This window comes from Labrus mixtus, chromosome 18, assembly GCF_963584025.1.
Source record: "Labrus mixtus chromosome 18, fLabMix1.1, whole genome shotgun sequence".
NCBI lineage: Eukaryota > Metazoa > Chordata > Actinopteri > Labriformes > Labridae > Labrus > Labrus mixtus.
In genome coordinates this window covers 6,259,178-6,278,506 of record NC_083629.1, presented here as the reverse complement: position 1 = coordinate 6,278,506, position 19,329 = coordinate 6,259,178, and the positions used below count along the sequence as shown (strand labels likewise).

Below are 19,329 nucleotides of genomic sequence, written 5' to 3'. Positions count from 1 at the left end.
TTTTTATTGCAGTTCCTTTTTCCACCCCAAACAAAAGTCAAATATTGAAATTCACGAGGCTTTTTAGACCTGCAAGAAAACGTTTCAGTGATAAAATGCTGCATGGTGATTTGACCAATTTTCTCCTCGTAGGTAAATGTTTTATTCACGATGTCTTCTTGCTCTTTGTATTTATTTTCACTTTTCACTGCTGTTATTTCCTTTATGCTTTTACACTGATAGGTGTTTTTGTAAAGTTGGGAAATTGCACAAACTCAGGGAGATTGGCTGCAGCTTTTGAATCCGTGTGGGTCCTGTGTTGTTTAAGAGCAGAGAAGGAGAAACCTATTTGTAATAAATACAGCACGCTAACTTTGAGTTTTTCTAACAGGTGCAAGATTAAAAAAAAATGAACCTGCGATCGTGCCCGCTCTCTCAGCTTTCGCTCCCGCCGGTCCTGCACGGTGGACAGGTAGTTCACAGCGGCGTACTCCAACACAGACAAGAAGACAAAGACGAAGCTGACCCACAGGTAAATGTCCACGGCTTTGATGTAAGACACCCGAGGCATGGACGCGTTCACTCCGGTTATGATGGTGGACATGGTCAGCACGGTGGTGATGCCTGGACACAAAATACACAACGTCTACTTCAGCTACAGGAAAATGTGTTTAATCCAAAGTTTATTTTTTACTTCCAGTGTAATGGGCTGCTCTGGATAAGAAAGCTGACCTAGTACTGGGACATTAAAGTAAAGAAAGTGAAAGCAATAACATAAGCTCTTATACAATATGATGCAACATGGTCCAACAACCCTGTAATACAACCCTGTGAAACTCTCAGACAGGAAGGTGTCAATGATGTGCAGGTGAGAAGGTGTCGATTGGATTACTTGATCTAATCCAATTTTATAATCCTTTTTTTTTTCTTTTGAACAACCTGTTTTCAAGATTAGATCCAATACAATGGCTTAAATCTGAGCAGATTACTTTCAAACACATGGGACAAGGATGGGATAGGATAATGCCAGAATAGGAGTCAGAAAGGTTTCTGCTGAGATACAACTACGGACCATAACTCCAAAAAAAACAACTCTCCACATCGGCCTCTATCACCAACAACTATGCAGTTATGTTTTTCTTTGCAGCATTTGTGCAATGTTTGTGCAGGGCTTAGTTTTGGTGTGATGGTAAGTACCTGATCTAGACAGCCGTTCCCATGCTGGTTTGGGTGACTGACCTTTCTTTTTTTTGTTCTGCCAACCAGACCATCTGCCTATATTTCCTTTGATCCCTTCATTAAAACAGTATGATTTAGTCTGACTCTCTGGTTTATGTTCGACTCCGTGAAAATTAGTATTTAATTTAGAGGTCGTAACAGTGGTGCATATCACTCTCACTCTCTCTCTCCCCACATTTTCTGTCTACCTAAAGCCGTAAAGGCAAAAGCCCAAACAATACTAATAATAAAAAAAAACGACAAAAAGAACAACAGAGAGATGAATAGCTACGGGCAAACAGACATCAGCCTTGTTGTGTAGGAATGTATTACTGGATGCCTGAAGCACACACCAGACTCGGCACATGCACAGAATTTAAAGAAGGAGAGGCAGGATGTGATCATCCTGAAAGCTAACAATAGGAATACGAAGTGTTTTGGCATACATCAGACAGCACACAGTAAATTATTGCAAGCCTTCATGGAGTGACTGATGAATATACTCGGCTTCTTTAGCAAAATTGGAGATGGAACTGGATGTCATTTTCATGTTTTAATTAATATACTAAACTTGTAAACATTTGTGTTGCTGATTTTAAGATAGGAACACCAACAATGTTGAATCATGAGAAACTAAGACGACCTACAAAGAGTCGTCCTGTCAGCTTTCTGATTGTACTAAATTGAGCTTCTGTGCCAGGTGACGCCAACGTTTATTTAATATAATGACTATAGAAATGATTAAAATGCAGAAGACAAAAACAATCAAACTGCTCTTTGAAAGTTAAAATGGACACAATGAGTTTAAGAACATCCTAACCTTCAGCTGAATCTAATCAGAGCGTGAAGATGAGCCATGAAAGTATCACAGAGAGCGGAGAAAACAGGCGTCTGTCTGACAAGTACACCAACAGCCTCAGTGCAGAAAATAATTCAAAAGAAAAGTGAGACTGGAGTGTGGGAGGTTGGTGTATGTGTGTGTTTGTGTTCCCCATTGGAGGAGCTGTGTCACAGCCAGCTTTCATCATCACACACACACACACACACACACACACACACACACACACACACACACAGACACACACGCTCCTCAGGCTCGCTCAATCCCTTCAAATGGGTTTTTTTTTTTACCCAAGGAGACTCTGGCCGGCACCGCTCGTCGGTCGATCCAGAACGATACCCAGGAAAGCATCACCATAAGCGTGGCGGGGAAATAAGTCTGCAGCAAGAAGAAGAAGATGTGGCGTCGCAACGTGAAGTTGATGTAGAGACGATTGTACCAGCCTGCAAACACAACGGGCGGCCTGATTAGACAGGAGGACATGATTCAACAGTGTAGAAAACATGAGAAATAAAAAAAAACGTATTGCATGAGATTTTCTATGATACATTAAAGTGGACCCTTCTCCACCTTTTCAAACAGTCCCCTGTGGTCTAAATGAAACATCTGTGCTGTGCTTTGGTCAAAATATAACATGAATCAAGCACCAGAGGAGGTTTGTGACCCTGTATAAACCAGCTCTCTCAGAACGCTCTGTTTGGTGTGTGTGTCTCTTTAAATGCAATGAGCCCCCCCCCCATCCCTCTCTTCTGCGCGGTGTGCCGACGAGTTCAGCTTTGAGCTTCCATGGCAACTCGTCAGCGTACTCCCTAGAAAGCTTTGTAACGTTTTACAAGAACGTTTAAGTGCTTACATTCAGTGTTGGCCTTGAATCACTTGTGAATAAATACAGTTTGAGAACTGCAGAACTACAAATATAACTTCTGTTCTGGTGGTTGTGAAGTACTTAAAATCCATGTTTAGTAAGTCGAGGTCTGTACTGGTGGGCAGAAATGACAGCAGATCAAACTTTATCGGATAAAATAATCATGATGTACACAAGAACTGTGTGTGTGTGTGTGTGTGTGTGTGTGTGTGTGTGTGTGTGTGTGTGTGTGTGTGTGTGTGTGTGTGTGTGTACCTGTGCTGCTGTAGAACGCCAGGCGAGACGTCGTGTGGAACTTCTGGATGAGAAACTGCGATAAAGAGATGCGATCGTCAGTGCTGAGGGACTCGTCTCCACTCTTCCAGTACAGCATCAGGTCCTCATCAGTGTAGGCGTCTGGCGGGGGGGGGGGGGGGGAACAGAAATCACAGTCACATCAGAGTGTAGAGCATGGACTCTGCCATCTGCAGCAGAGGTTTTAAATAACTGATGTGATCTTTAGGGGAAGACGAGCAGCAACCTTGAAAACTTTTGACCATGCTGTAGATTCCTGACAGACTCAGGCTGACTTGTTTCTGCTGTTGATTTCGTTCATACCACAAACATAGAAGCAGTCTTCTTCAGTAAAGATTGATATCCTGAATGAGCTGTTGGGGCAGTGCTAAATACAGATATAAAAACATGACATCTGTGCAGACAATGGCGAGAGACAAATAAAGTGCATCATAAAGTATTGCATCGCGTCACGTCCATGGACTTTAAATATTAATGTTTGAGTGACGTCACCCGTCTGTTCCTGCAGGGGGCGCTGAAATCCCATTGATGGTGGTCTCCATGCTGGAAATGCTGTCTTGGTCTAACTTTCAGTCAACCTAACGACAGGCTGAGAGGTGGAGCTGAGGCGGGTTTTAAGCCTCCTGACAAACCATTTTATCGCACCAACCTGTCAATCAGGTCAGCTTCACGCCTTCTTGTGAATAACTTGTGTCCTTCATCAAATCAAAATGGACGAGATGTTAAAAAAGATCAACCCCCATACAGTGTGTCGATGAGCTAATCAGAACTATTTTAGATTTTTATACCAGGCTGTAAACATGTTAATCTCTGCTGTAAAAACAGGCTTTTTTTGAATGGGTGTGTATGTGACTTCCTGTGCTTTTGCAGCCAGCCTCTAGTGGACACTCGATGAACTGCATGATTTTGCACTTTTCCACATTTGCTTCATTTTTCAACAGCGGAGGTTGCTGCTTGGTCACGTCCTGTTTAAATTGTGCCATACTATTTACATAATTCATACTACTTACAAATACTTAAAGTGTAAATGTGTTTCTCAGCTTGTAGAAAGAAGATGCTTTATGAACGGTTTTTGAATTACAATAAATTGTGTTTTTGAGAATTCTTTAGCCTTCAGGATCCATGAAGCTAGCTGTTAGTGTGAGACTGAACCGTTACAAGCATTAGTATTTAAAAGATATTTAACAGCCTGATAATTTATTATCTGTTCACAACGCTGTAACGGATAATGAATAAGCGTGTTATCAGTGAGGGAGTCAAATAAACAGAACTGTGGGGACTCTGTGTATCTGTATCAGTGCTGCTGCAGTGATTAAATGGTGTAGCGGTGATTTTAATGGGATGATTAAATTAACACAGCTTTGATTAAAATCCCCCAAAAAACAATCAGATAACCTTTTTCCTCACACTCTCTGCAGCCTCTCTCTTCTTCTTCTTCTCTCCGTATAAAATAAAGACAACAATGAAAAGTCTGATCCCCTGCTGCTCTTTACCTTTCCGAGCTGGAAGTGTCTTTGTACACAGCTTTTATCTTGCTCTTTTTGCTCTTTAGTCTTTGAGTTTGAGCACACTCAAATACCCAAATGTCTACCGCCAGAAAATGGTCGATGTTTTGAAGCTGCACTTAATTCAGAGTCGAGATTAAAACATCAGAGGGAGTGTGCGTTTACTCTTAAATGTGTGTGGAAGCTGTGTGATGTGGCCTCTGGTGTGTGCCGGGTGTTTCCTGGGAATATCTTTGATGTCTCTGAAACAAAGCTGTTAAAAAGACACCGAGTGATGTCTCTCTCTCGCTCGGGATCTTTCCAGGTAATTGACCGGCCTTTACACCTCTCATTATTTCTGAGCAAGAGGGTAATAATACTTTAACTAAAGAGGCCGGCATGACCTGTTATTTTGTCATTATAAGGGGGGAGGAACATCTCATTGCTTAGGAGTCATGTGATTGGTTGCAATGAAACGTCCCTAACGCCCAGCCTCCACCATCGGACTGTGTCGTCCCCTCAACCACCGCCGTCCTCATTCATGCACGGCCTGCTCTGACCTCCACCTCAGCGGCAAGGAAGTGTGGACAACAGGAAAGCGAGGAATACAAAGGAGAAATCCTCCATGTTTTTTCACTCCCACCTGCCCTTTGCACACAGACACTGTTATGTTTTTTGGGAGGATGCAGTGTACAAGGAGACAAAACACTTGCTGTTCCAAGGCCACAAGTTCTGAATAACGAAGGATCTGCACTGGCAGACAATTAAAAAAAACATTAAACCGCATACATACTTTTTTCCATTCTGTAAAAGTGACACTCAAGTCTCTTGAGCAGATGGCTTCTGGTTGCACTCGAGGTCCTGGTTTTTAAACTGGCACTCTCTCACACACACTCAGTAACACCAGTAAACACAATCTTAGACGCAGCTCAATCATAACAAAGATTCCCTGTCAGCTGGAGGTCTGCAGATGTCTCGTGCCTACGTGTCTGTCATATTAGATTAAACAGGCATGCCTGCTGTTGCCATGGTGATTTCGGACACAGTCTGTCAGTTTGCACGATCGGGAAATACATTTCCAAAGACGAGGAATCGGGTCGTGGCTTTGATCTCACTGTTTGAGTGAGTGTGTGCAGTCGTACGATCAGAATATCAAACATGCCAGAAAACCATCTGAATAGTTGGGCCCAACTTGTTGGATACAACACAAATAAATTGTCTCAATCTGCCTGAAATCACACAGTGTACGCCAAGCTTTAGAAAGGCATCACTTCCTTTGTTCCACGTATTCAGCTACTTAACAATCTCTCTTCAGACATAATGAACTAAGGACGTCTGACTTTACAGACTTAGAAAAAACTGAGCAAATGTGCAATACTGTGTTTATCTAGAAACATGTTTTTTTATTGGTTACATCTGCACCACAAAGGACAGCCATCCAACTCAATGATGAGAAAATGTTTGTATATTTATCTACATATATCGATATCCCTCACATGTATCTATGCAATGCTTTAGTGATGTCTACATGCTGTCCTGATGTCTTTTATGTCTTTATGCTCTTGATGCAAGGCAAACTCCCTTTGGGGCGAAAAAGGTTTTATTAATACATTCAAGTTTTTTGTCTGCTGCTTTACGAGAACAGAAAAGAGTTCACAAAACTCTAGCAAATGTTTTACTTTTTTAGGAATAATTGTTATTATAGGGCCGACTGATATGAGATTTTTGGGGCCGATATTGATTTTGGCATGTAAAAAAATCTGATACTGATATATCAGCCGATATCTTTCTTAGAGCTTTGTTCAATCTGTAGAGATAGATAAACACATTTATTGAATTAATCCCTCAAATGCAGTTAATAAACACTTATTAACACACACAGACAAAGACAAGATGGTCACTCAACTGGAAAAGTAACTGCGCATGTATGTGCATCACCGCTCGGCGCTCTGGAGAGTGATGATGCTTGTTATAATCCATATAGCGCCCTCTGCTGGTGACAGCCAGACAGAGAACTGCTAGAGAAATTAAACGATACTCAAATTAAATTATATTTGTATGTTGAATAATTCTCGTAATATCTGCTCATATCTGCGATAAAATTAGCCGATTCCAATAGTCACTTGATACGCTGATAACGGACGATATTATCGTTGGGCTGATTAATCGGTCGGGCTCTAATTCTTATACGATGTATTTTAGATTTTGTTGTCCAAATGTCTCCTCATCAGGAGTATCTCACACATCTCAAATAGATTTAGAAGCACTAGATTGACAATTCCCTGATTAAAAATGTAATTTATGCTTCACCCTGCTGTGATACTCTCGCCTCGTAAGGTCGATGCAGGCGGGTTAGAGTGGGTGCTGGTGGATAATTACCTCAGGTTAATGTTTGAAGTCTATTTCAGTTTTCAAACTTAGATATCAATGATATCTGTTTTCACTTCAAAGCTGCATTCATGAATATCTGACCTCGGTGTGATACCTCACCTCTGAGATCTTTTTTTAGCGTTCTGACTTTAAACTATTTTTCTGTTGCTTTCTGAGTTTGTTGAACTCTTCTTGTCCCTGTTTTTTTTCTGCTTCAGTTCAGTGTGATGATGATAACTGACTGACTTTTTCCTCAAATATAACTTGTAACAGAGACATATGACATCTCTTTCGTAGCATCCACGCTGTTTGTCGTTGTTTTTACAACTTTCAGACTTTCTGACCTGAGAGAACGAGAACACACTGAAGTCTGAAGAATAACTTCCCAACTTGGAGACTGGGACCATCCGAGGAGTGAGCTGAGGTTTTTTTTAAACATGTGTCCGCCGTCGTTTTTTCAATGACTTCTCAACAAATAACCAGTTTGAGTTCATTCCTTAAAATTGTAAATAGATTGTCTAGAAGAACTCTTTTAGGGTCTCAATCTGTAGAAGAGAAAATAGTTCATTTTACTATTCCTCTTATTTATTGAAATCTCTAATGGATCCAGCAGTGTCCTCTCTCATGGTGTTTTATCACATCTGCTTATTTTCATGAGGTATAGACTATACTGTATAGTAAGTATGAATAAAAAGAGAACTCACAGCTCTCCAGCTCCAGCGAGCAGGTCTGAGAGTCCAGAGGGAAACGGCTGAAGTCCATGTTACAGGCGGCCGTCACTGTCACTCTGTGAAACCACACAAACAACAACAGACACATGCAGTGAGAACAGGTGTGATGCTGCAAACATTTATTCACCACATGATGGCAAGTCAAAATCTGGATAATCTGCAGGATGTTGTCGCTCGTCTTCTGTGGCCTGAATAACAAAACAAAGATTTTGTTTATTTAGGGTCAACATTTTGTGTCAATCAGGACTGGCAATCCACCAGCTCACACACGTCTGCTTTCACCATTAAGGAAGGCTTAGAGAACAACATGTTGGAACTCGGTTTGGTGCCCTTTAGCGCTCCTTTAGATGCAAAGCACAGCGGCTCTCCTCTGAGCTTCCTCACCTTATCTCTAAAGCTGAGCTCAGCCGCCCTGCCGAGGAAACTAATTTGGCCGCTTGTATCCGCAATCTCCATTCAGTGACCACCCTATAGGCTCATATCCATGACATGAGGGTTGGAACGTAGATTGAGTGGTGAGTAGAAAGCTTGGCCTTCTGGCTCAGCTCATTCTTCAGTAGTCCAGCACAGCGTTTGCAGTAATTTACTGCTGACACTGCAGCAATCGGCCTGTCAATCTCGAGATCCATTTGACCCTTACTTGAGAACAAGACCCTGAGATACTTGAACTTCTTCGCTTGGGCAGAGACGAACTTCCCATCCTGGGGCAATTAAACCATTTGGGATGAAAATCCAGATACTGTCTCAAAGAAAACACCCAAATGTGTGACAGAATTTAAAACAGGGACTTTGTCTGCAGATGATATGCTTGTTATCTTTTAAAACATCTATTTCAGTTTTTCCTAACTCTCACTCTATTGAGCATCTCATTTGGAGCCCCTCGTTGATCTGTTGATTTCAAAGTTGACAATGAACAAACTGAGGCTTTTCCTGTCACCTGATCAGAACAACCTTCTGATCTCTAATCTTATATATATATATATATGTATATATATATAATATTTCTGATCCAGGTGAGCCTACAGATTTTTGTTCATGTCGTGTAGAGATGCTCATTAAAGTGAGCTTTAAGACTGACATAAATCACATGAAATGCAGAAAACATAATCTAAAAATATTTCACAAGTTTCCACATCATGGATTTGGAGCCGTTGAGTCGAGCTGAACTACAAACAGAACTTCAAACGCTGCAGAAAACTTCTCTGTTATTCTTCCAGTCTCTGCGGCTGCACCACGCAACAGCACAGACTCGTCTCATGTGAAGAGGAATAAAAATGTAATTAAACCATTTCTGAGCAGAAAGGTTCACGAGTAAGAACGAGGATGAGTTCACCTATAGAGATTTCTCTGAACAGCAGGTGAACGTAATGTTAACAGGAAGTCAGCAGAGATTCAGATGTAGTGCTAAAACACAAATACACAGTTGAATAAATGAATGTAAATCTGCAAACAGACTTTTTCAAAAAAATTTCAAAAATCAGAGCCGGATTAAGAACAGGGGAGACAAAGGCAAAAATATATACGTGAATAATCCCTGTTCAATCACTCTGTGAGTGTCAGTATGATGGAATATCTTTTAGCTTCTGGTTTGCTGTGAGGCATAAATCATCTCAAAATGTATCTCCTTAAAAGCACTTAAAGGTCCACCCAGTAAGATATCTACTGATAGAAATGTTAAACTGACCTCACTATATGATCAGACATTAAGGAAACATGCCATGTTGAAGTGCTGGCTTCTCTGACAACAATGCAGCAGCCAGTATGTCCTCCTTCTAACTTTAGATTCTGCTCCTGAATGCTCTGGATTTGTTTGGACCAGAGAAGGTAGGCGGTTTTAAGACACCCCCACACGGAAGTTTTGGACGCCCCTCAGTTTGCCAGATATGAGAGCAGTTATCAGGTCAACAGGTGTTGCAGTGATGGAAGCGGGCAAGAGAAGTGGTTCAGATAGAAGTGATTGTACCCGACCTAAAAAGCCTCTGCATGTTTCTAATAAGCTCCACGAGCAGAAACGTGCTCAAACTAGGATCAATATTGGAGATGATTTTGAAAAATGGAGAGAGGTTAGAACACAGAAAGGTTTACAGACCGATGCAGAGCTGGATAAACACTGAAGCTTCAGTGTCCACCACATGGTGACCTGAGTGAGCATCGACTCTAGAGAGGAGGGGGGGAGACAGCTCTCTACAATGTTTAGAATTTGGACTGCAGTACCTGTTTTAAACACTAGGTGTCAGAGTTAATTTGCTCCTTTAAGATTGTGATTAAGATAAGCACTAAAAGTCATTATATTTAAGGGGCTCCATGGGTTTTCAGAGAGTTTTGGAGCCCTTCTGCATGAAAGAACTGCTAAATTATTCATACTTTTTCAGCTCTTATTTGACTTTCCCACTGCCTGGGCTGCAGCCTGCAGGTCAATGCAAACACAAAGCTGACCTAATAAGACTGATCTATGCTTTGAAATTCAGATAAACTTTATACAGATTTGAATTTGGATTATCTTGTAGCAGTGCTACTGTTTGCAGGATATTAAATCAGGCATCACAAGCGCTCTATTTCTGTCACATCTTTAACAAAAGGAATCTTTTACAAGGAAATGTTGTCGCTCTGAAGATGTTTCCATTTGTGTTACTTTGTCAGCAGCAACAAATACTACTTAAATACATTCAATCATTGCAGCCTGTTTTTCTACAACATGTATTTTGGGAGTTCAAAGTGCTCCTGACTTCCTTCTATGCATTGAAAGTGTCCTTAAGTTTTACAGACGGACAAAAAAAAGCAAGTTACTGCTCTTTTCAGTGGTGAATATTCTGCTTAATCTAAAACAAATGGACCTCTCTACGATAAGAGGTTCCTGCTCCTGAATGCATCCTGATCTTCAGCTACAGGTTAGAATTGTTTTGTGTCAACACAGTTTTCAGATGAAGCCAATTTAACAACCAAGAAATGTCAAGTGCTGACTGCTTTTATCCAAAGTGTTATTGTAGAGAAATGTCGGAATCAGAATTTGTAAAGCAACAGATGAAAACAAACAAATAAAGGTCAGGCAGCTCGTTTTGGGTTATCATCCAACAGTCGGAGTTAAAAGAGCCGAAATACATCAAACTGGACTTGGGGTCATTGAACAATTAAAAAAAAACAGAGACTGTAAATATGAATGTTTGAAGCATGAGTGACGTCACCCGTCTGTTCCTGCAGGGGGCGCTGGAGTCCCATCGATGGCGCTCTCTATGCAGGAAATGCTGCCTTTACGCTAACTTTCAGTCTACCTAACGACAGGCTGAGAGCTGGAGCTGAGGCGGGTTTTAAGCCTCCTGACAAACCGCTACATCACGCTGTCAATCATTTCAGCTATGGCTACAAATTTACTGGTGAAAAAAAAAGCTTTTCAGATTTATTTTGGATTCAGGAGGGATATGCTGCAAAAACAGGATTTTTTGTAATCATGTAAATAAACACACAAACACAATATTGAACAATGTTATCCCACGTCCCACATTTCTCTCATGCCGTAAAGGCCTCTATGATACATATCGTGCATGTGGGAAAAAAAGACTCCTAAAGACTTTTAAATTGTCTGTTACCAAGAATTACAAAGTGCACATGTAGTCCTTCCTGTTGTGTATTTGTATGAATCAGGGAAAGAAATCAACGCGGTGATGCTGGTGAACTTGTCTTCTGCTCAAATAAAGAATCAAAGATGATCTGAGGGCTTTGAGTAAAGTTGGTAAAAGAATTATGAAGCAGATAAAACCTCAGCAGCAGTGATCCTTTAAAGCAGCAGATTAATGCTCTGATAATATTTGTCATTAGGACTACAGACCTGAGACTGTAGAGGACGTGTCCGTCGGGAAACACGCGCAGCATGATGTTGTCCGTGGTGGTGTCGTGGATGAACGACCTCTTGGAGTGCACAAAGAAGACATCGGGGACCCAGATCTTCTTCACCAGGCGTCCGTCGAACGTCATGCTCTTGTTGGTGCTGCTGCTGAACGACAGGCGCTCGTCCTTCCAGTAGTGCCGCAGGTACAGAGTCATGGTGAAGTCCTGGACGAGATACAGGAGGAGAGTGTATGAAGGAGTTTGGATTTAAACAATACAAAATGAAATGACTAAAGATAATGAACTCATTATATTATCAAAACTGTGGAACTGCCTCCTCTCATTGATCAGATCTACCCCTATACGGTATGATCAGACATTAAGGAAACATGCTATGTTGAAGTGCTGGCTTCTCTGACAACAATGCAGCAGCCAGTATGTCCTCCTTCTAACTTTAGATTCTGCTCCTGAATGCTCTGGATTTGTTTGGACCAGAGAAGGTAGGCGGTTTTAAGGCACCCTCCACACGGCCGTTTTGGACGCCCCTCGGTTTTCCAGATGTGAGACCAGTTATCAGGTCAAACCAACAGGTGTTGCAGAGATGGAAGCGGGCAAGAGAAGTGGTTCAAATGTAAAAATTAGAGTTGCAGAAGAAGAATCAGAAAGCGGCCATACAGGACTTAGCCAACACTAACAAAGGATGGATAAAAATGTGTAGCAAATCTTAGGTAGATTTTTAATTTCTCTTTAAAACAATTGCATGATTTTTCTTTTACCCTGTCTCGTTTTCCTACCTCACTACTTCCTCCTTTCAGCTCATTTCAGTACATTATTATAACTGTGCATGCTTTCATTTGCTTGTGTATCTACATATTAAATTGTAAACTGTAAGTAATTCAACAGCTACGCAGTCTAGCTTCTCTTAAAAACCGAACCTTTAACTCACATGGAGACAAACACAAGTCACAGGAGCAGAAAAAGCAGAGACGTCTGTTGCCGCTGCAGACGATCAAAAAGCCAGTCAGCGGGGAGACACTGCTAACTGTTTTTGGTTGTCAGCATTTAATTAGATTTGGAGAAAATCCAGCTTTTCACAGCTTCACAGATTAGTACAGAGTCTGAAGAGAATCGTCTCCGTTCACAGATCGTGTTAAATGCTTTGAGTAGAAGTCATTATAAAATCGAAAATTATGTTTATTAAATTATCTCCACATCAGTTTGGGACTTGCTGCACTAAAATAAGCTCTTAATGAAAACACACACACATGTCTGATTGTGTGAGGATTCTGGATTATTAAATGTATGCAATAAAAACAATAACATACTGTCCATCTTACACTATCTCCACTTTGGAAAACAAGCCAACATGCTTTAAAGAGTGAGACAAGTATGCCGTTTAAAGTCCCCTACTTTCTAGTTCCTCGTCCGTCTTTGCAAGCGACAGAGAGGAAAACCGGTGTAAAACGATCGGGGTAAAAACGAAGCGGCATGTTGCGGTGGTCTCTCACAAGCGGGTAGGACACTCCAATAGGAAACAATAGAATCAAGCTGATTTGGTCGCTGACGCTTGCTGGGGTCACGTACTGTTATGACAAGCTGTAACTCTTAGTCTTAATATAATTAAACAAATATAAAAATAATCATCCCCTGTAGAGCAATACATTAGATATTCAGACCTAATTAGTTTGTTGAGCCAGGCTGTAAAAATGTTTATTTCTGCTGTAAAAATTGACCTTTCACAGCCCTAAGACTTAAAGTGGCCTAACGTGGACACTCGAGGAACTTAAGTTATCGTCACTTCAACGTTGGCTTTATTTTTCAACACTAGAGATTTCCGCTACGTGTAGGACCACAATTTTAAATCATTTTCACCAATTCATGGATTTGATTTTGCTCTTCCTTACCAAGTTATCATTTATATTGTTTATCACGTTTGTTGTTTTTATTACTTTTTGACGGCTGCTGTTTCAGTCCCAATGCACCTTATAAGGCAGACATGCATTATCCATAACTTTCACATTTATGCAGGTGGGTAATGAACAGGTACACTTACCATATCAACCTCAGAAATACTGTCCAAGCTCTCCACCTGAACGTCCACTCCTACAGGGATCGCAGGACCTGTCAGACAAAAGTTCATCATAAAGTTACTGAATTTAAGATTGATGAGAGGATATCTGAATTTAAAGAGGTGGCTGTCTTCCTTTGCTTGGTTCACAGCTACAAGGGGACTTTTAAAAGGTGGCACATCATCCATTACATGGTAATGAGTTGCAGTTTCATGTCTAACCTTAAAATCCTCATGACTCCTCAGATTTTCTGCAGCTTTTATCTTCAAGTTTGCATGTGCCTTTTGAAGTTTCCAACATGTTTCTGTCCTCATTTTTTAATGACTTCTCAATGAATAACCAGTTTGAGTTAATTCATTAAAGGAAGACCGTGCGACTTTTTGATCCAGTCTATGTCGCCCTTGAGCACCAATTATCTAGTTGCAATTACCTGTGTTCTGCATTGTTGTGTTAGCATGCTAATGTTAGCGCTCTTTAGTTAGCTCGTAGCTTCATATTGCACATAAATTGACACAGAATGAGCGTGATCTAAAGACACTTACATGACATCCAAATAATCAGTGAGTATGTTCTTCTTCTTCTCTCTAGTTCTTGACTAAAACAGTTTTTATACACAAGGGGAGGAGCCGGCCATCCCGTCCATGTAAACACGGCGCTGACAACAACACAGCCAGCAGGACTCGAGCTTCTCCCTCATTGTAGGGGTTGTTTTTTAAAATTTTGTTTTTATTAAATGTTTTAATTGGGGTCATTATGAAATCTAAAAAGTAACCTTTTACATGCCAATTTGTTTCACATAATTAACTTTCTTTTTCCACAATATGTTTTTAAAAAAATTCAACATACTAAAAGGTAATGTGATTATTCTACTATTATTATTCCTGTTAATAACAGGCATCAGCAATAATTCAGTCTGTTTCATGACTAGTCAGCAGCTAATCACAGGAGCTTTAAATTGAAGCTGACAACCATCAGACCTGCAGTGCAGAAATCTCTGTTGATGAGCAGGTATGACACAAGTTCTCATTAATCGAGACAAAAATGACATATTTTGTTTTCAATCAATACACAAACTCATTTATTGCAGCACACTTAAGTGTAGACATTCAGTTCCTTTCCACAGGATGGTAAGAGATCACTTAATCTATTGTTAAAGAACAATCTCTTCTGTACATCCTCTGTCATAAAGAGGCAACATTTACAAAGTCAGTACAGGGTGGGAAAGATTAAAGGGCAAAGGGAGATTGTTAGTGATAAAATACTAACAGACTACACTGTCTGCAATCAGAATGTCAATAATACAAAGATAAATAATTGAGCATTTCTATTTTTTTTCCGCAAAAAAACAACTGTGTTGTTAATATTTCGTAAAGGTCTCAATTCATTCTCATCCTGGGTTCAGGTCAGGTTTTAATCTATGCAGTGCAAATTCATTATTTCACAATATTAATGTTTCTGTACATGTAAATTTAAACCATTCAAAATGCACCATGTTAAAATGATTTCTTCATTCAAGATCTGTATTTTTATGTAGGCTATTTAAACAAAGACAAACTCCTTGACATCACGTCAATAATTACTTCCATAAAATAAGATTTCAAAATTGAAATTACACTTACGGCATCCAAACAGATTTCATTATGCACAAATAATATTTCAATATTTTCAGTTGGATATTTTTGTCATTTCCACGGTCCTAGGAAACAGTCTCTATGTGCACCAATATGGCATATGACACCAGATTGCCAAGAGCTATTGACATGCATGAAACCACACCAAACTGATTTAAACCACCCAAATACTGACAAGTTCAGTTAAAAGAAAATTTAGATTAAACACCCTGAAGCGTGTTGAAAACATATAAATGGAAAACAGTCTTTCCTATTGAGAATGCATCTATTTTTTCATGATAACTTCCAAATATTGCAAAAGAAAAATAGCCTGGAACACACTATACTGAAAAGAGGGTAGGGGCTCATTTACTATACTGTCTCTGTCTGTGCATTTGCCAGTGTTTTGTTTTATTAGTGCATGCAGCTTGACACTTTATTCCTCATGAAACTCAGTGCTGAACTGTAACTTCTGAACATATCTAATGGGACTCTTTGAGTTGAGCTTATCTCTCGTGGACATCCACAGAATTCCTCCATGCTTCCTCACAAATGCATTTATTAGTTTTCCTTTTTCAATTAAGTATAATCTAGAAATTATTCTAAGGCCAGAGAATGCCCTATAGCAATTTTATAGTCACCTTTTGACTTTTCAGAGTCTGAAAATTGCTTTATGAACCCTGGGTTAAAAACATGTACAGTTAGATATAAGATAAGTAAGTTATACATATAATATTTACTGTACATTCACTTAGTTTATAATTAAAATGTCAACTATGAACTTAAAACAAACAAGATCATTTATGGCACACAAATATTTTTTATGTAAAATTTTAAAAATGGAAAGAGTGAAGGGGTGGTGTTGAGGGGTTTGGGTTGGTGGGGCAGACGTAGGTGGGTCTCTGAGGCTTCTGGAGGAATGATTGGTTGTCCATTCATAGATAGAACACTGGAAACACAGAGGAGTCCTGCACTGTGAAAAAGATTCATAAGACATGTGTTAGTGTGGACATAGTATTACAACCTTTGCATGATATCTTCACCTATAATAAAAAGAAAACACATATGTAAAGTCATCTTAAGTTTATCAGCACTTACTTTGCTGTGTGACAGCAAGGTGCCTATCGCTCTCCAGCTGGTCCTGTAGTCATCCATCCTTCACATCTGCTCTGGAGTAAACATGTCTTCTGTTGCCATGGGAATCTTGGGTGTCTCGTCTTGGCCTTCTCCATCGTCTCGTCTTGTGGGGGGGTTGGTACATCTGAGAAGCAAACAAACAACAGTATAACTAAGTGTGCTAAAGACAACATTTGCTTTTTATTTTTAAAAAAAAGTGGATATGAACATTAGATTCCTAATGTTAGACAGTATAAACTTACCTCTGTCTGCTAGTCACCTACACCTAATTTATAAATCATGGTTACGTGCAACACAGTGAGGACAATAAACAGTGTTTAATTACCTGTGCATGGAATTATCAGCTGTCTTTAAAAACTATTGCTATTAAATATTACCTTACCTTTGTCTGGTATAGCCACCTGGACCGTATATAGACAAATACACAACAACATAACAAAGTAAGAAAGAGTAACTATCTCTGAGTCTGCACTATTCCAGAAGTTGATTTAAACTATCAAAAAATGTGCCTAATGCTTGTACAGTACTAACAGCATTGTCTGCCAGACATGTGGAAAGGTTTCTGGGGCTTTGAAAAGTCCTGCCAGACACAAAGATTCCACTTTTCACTTCCTGGAGTAATCAGGGTTGTCATCCAAATCAGAATAGCTGTCATCAACCACAGGGGGATACTCCCAGAATCCTCTTCTTCTGTAGGAGCCTGAGGTGGATGGAGCGGAGTCCATGTAGCTCTCCTCCCTGCTCCTCTTGGTGGAGGAGCTGAGGCCTGAAGTGAAAGTAACACACCCAGTCATACTCATACCCAGAATCCTCCCTGAACCAGCCTGAGAAGTCCTCCTCGCCCTCGTCCTCGGTTGCCTGTTCCCTCTCGTCCTCACTCTCCTCTTCACTCTCCTCTTCGCTCTCCTCTCCTCTTCGTACTCCTCTCCCCTCTCCTCTTCGTACTCCTCTCCCCTCTCCTCTTCCCACTCCTCTTCGTACTCCTCTTCGCTCTCCTCTTCATGCTCCTCTTCATACTCCTGTGGTCTCCTCTTCAACCACAGGGGGATACTTCCAGAATCCTCCTCTTCTGTAGGAGCCTGAGGTGGATGGAGTGGAGTCCATGTAGCTCTCCTCCCTGCTCCTCTTGGTGGAGGAGCTGAGGCCTGAGGTTGAGGGAGCACTCTCCTCGTAGTCACACCTGGGCCTCTTACCACTTACCTGCTCTGTGAGGATCTCCTCCCTGCTTCTCTTGGTGGAGGAGCTGAGGCCTGAGGTTGAGGGAGCACTCTCCTCGTAGCATTCCTCGTAGTCACACCTGGGCCTCTTACCACTTACCTGCTCTGTGAGGATCTCCTCCCTGCTCCTCTTGGTGGAGGAGCTGAAGCCTGAGGTTGAGGGAGCACTATCTTCTGATCTTGAAGGTGAGGTAGGATCTTCTTCCTGTGGATGTCGGACAGTCAGCAGCTGAGGAGGAGCATCAGGAACAGGAGGAGACACCTGCTGCCATCTCTGGTAGAAATCCTCCGGGAACTGCCGGTCCAAAGGGGAGAGAGATCTGTTGTCCTCCTCTTCATCCTCGAGGTCCTCTTCAGAGTTATGCATGGATTCAAACCCAGAATCCTCCCTGAACCAGCCTGAGAAGTCCTCCTCGCCCTCGTCCTCGGTCGCCTGTTCCCTCTCGTCCTCACTCTCCTCTTCACTCTCCACTTCGAACTCCTGTTCGCGCTCCTCTTCGCTCTCTTCTTCACTCTCCTCTCCATACACCTCATAGTACTCCTCTTCCCACTCCTCTCCCCTCTCCCCTTCATACTCCTCATCATACTCCTCTTCGCTCTCCTCTTTGATCACCTTATCCTCATCTTCATCCTCAGAGGACACTGGAGGAATGTCCCCTGGTCTGGCTTCCTCTTCTACTGTAGAGGAGGAATCAGGGTTGTCATCCAAATCAGAATAGCTGTCATCAACCACAGGGGGATACTCCCAGAATCCTCTTCTTCTGTAGGAGCCTGAGGTGGATGGAGTGGAGTCCATGTAGCTCTCCTCCCTGCTTCTCTTGGTGGAGGAGCTGAGGCCTGAGGTTGAGGGAGCACTCTCCTCGTAGCATTCCTTGTAGTCACACCTGGGCCTCTTACCACTTACCTGCTCTGTGAGGATCTCCTCCCTGCTCCTCTTGGTGGAGGAGCTGAAGCCTGAGGTTGAGGGAGCACTATCTTCTGATCTTGAAGGTGAGGTAGGCTCTTCTTCCTGTGGAGGTCGGACAGTCAGCAGCTGAGGAGGCGCATCAGGAACAGGAGGAGACACCTGCTGCCATCTCTGGTAGAAATCCTCCGGTAACTGCTGGTCCAAAGGGGAGAGAGATCTGTTATCCTCCTCTTCATCTTCATCCTCGAGGTCCTCTTCAGAGTCATACATGGATTCATACCCAGAATCCTCACTGAACGAGTCTGAAAAGTCCTCCTCGTACTCGCTCTCCTCTTCACTCTCATCTTCACTCTCCTCTTCGTTCTCTTCTTCATGCTCCTCTCCCCTCTCCTCTTCATGCTCCTCTCCCCTCTCCTCTCCCCTCTCCTCTTCATGATCCTCTCCCCTCTCCTCTTCATGATCCTCTCCCCTCTCCTCTTCACTCTCCTCTTCATGCTCCTCTCCCCTCTCCTCTTCGTTCTCTTCTTCATGCTCCTCTCCCCTCTCCTCTTCATACTCCTCTCCCCTCTCCTCTTCATGCTCCTCTCCCCTCTCCTCTTCGTTCTCCTCTTCATACTCCTCTCCCCTCTCCTCTCCCCTCTCCTCTCCCCTCTCCTCTTCATACTCCTCTCCCCTCTCCTCTTCATGCTCCTCTTCATACTCCTCTCCCCTCTCCTCTTCGTTCTTCTCTTCATGCTCCTCTCCCCTCTCCTCTTCGTTCTCCTCTTCATGCTCCTCTCCCCTCT

The 19,329-nt window shown here is 41.7% G+C and overlaps 1 protein-coding gene across 1 annotated transcript in view; it reads right to left on the bottom strand.

The window, feature by feature from the left end:
- gabrr2a (gamma-aminobutyric acid type A receptor subunit rho2a) overlaps positions 1-19,329 on the bottom strand; it is a 49,152-nt gene that overhangs the window by 6,965 nt on the left and 22,858 nt on the right. Inside the window, exons 3-8 of the mRNA XM_061063191.1 lie at positions 13,658-13,725; positions 11,606-11,829; positions 7,756-7,838; positions 3,159-3,299; positions 2,329-2,481; positions 395-603 (exon numbers count right to left, since the gene is read on the bottom strand). Coding sequence (XP_060919174.1) covers positions 395-603; positions 2,329-2,481; positions 3,159-3,299; positions 7,756-7,838; positions 11,606-11,829; positions 13,658-13,725 — 878 coding nt within the window. The remainder of the gene's footprint in view (positions 1-394; positions 604-2,328; positions 2,482-3,158; positions 3,300-7,755; positions 7,839-11,605; positions 11,830-13,657; positions 13,726-19,329) is intronic.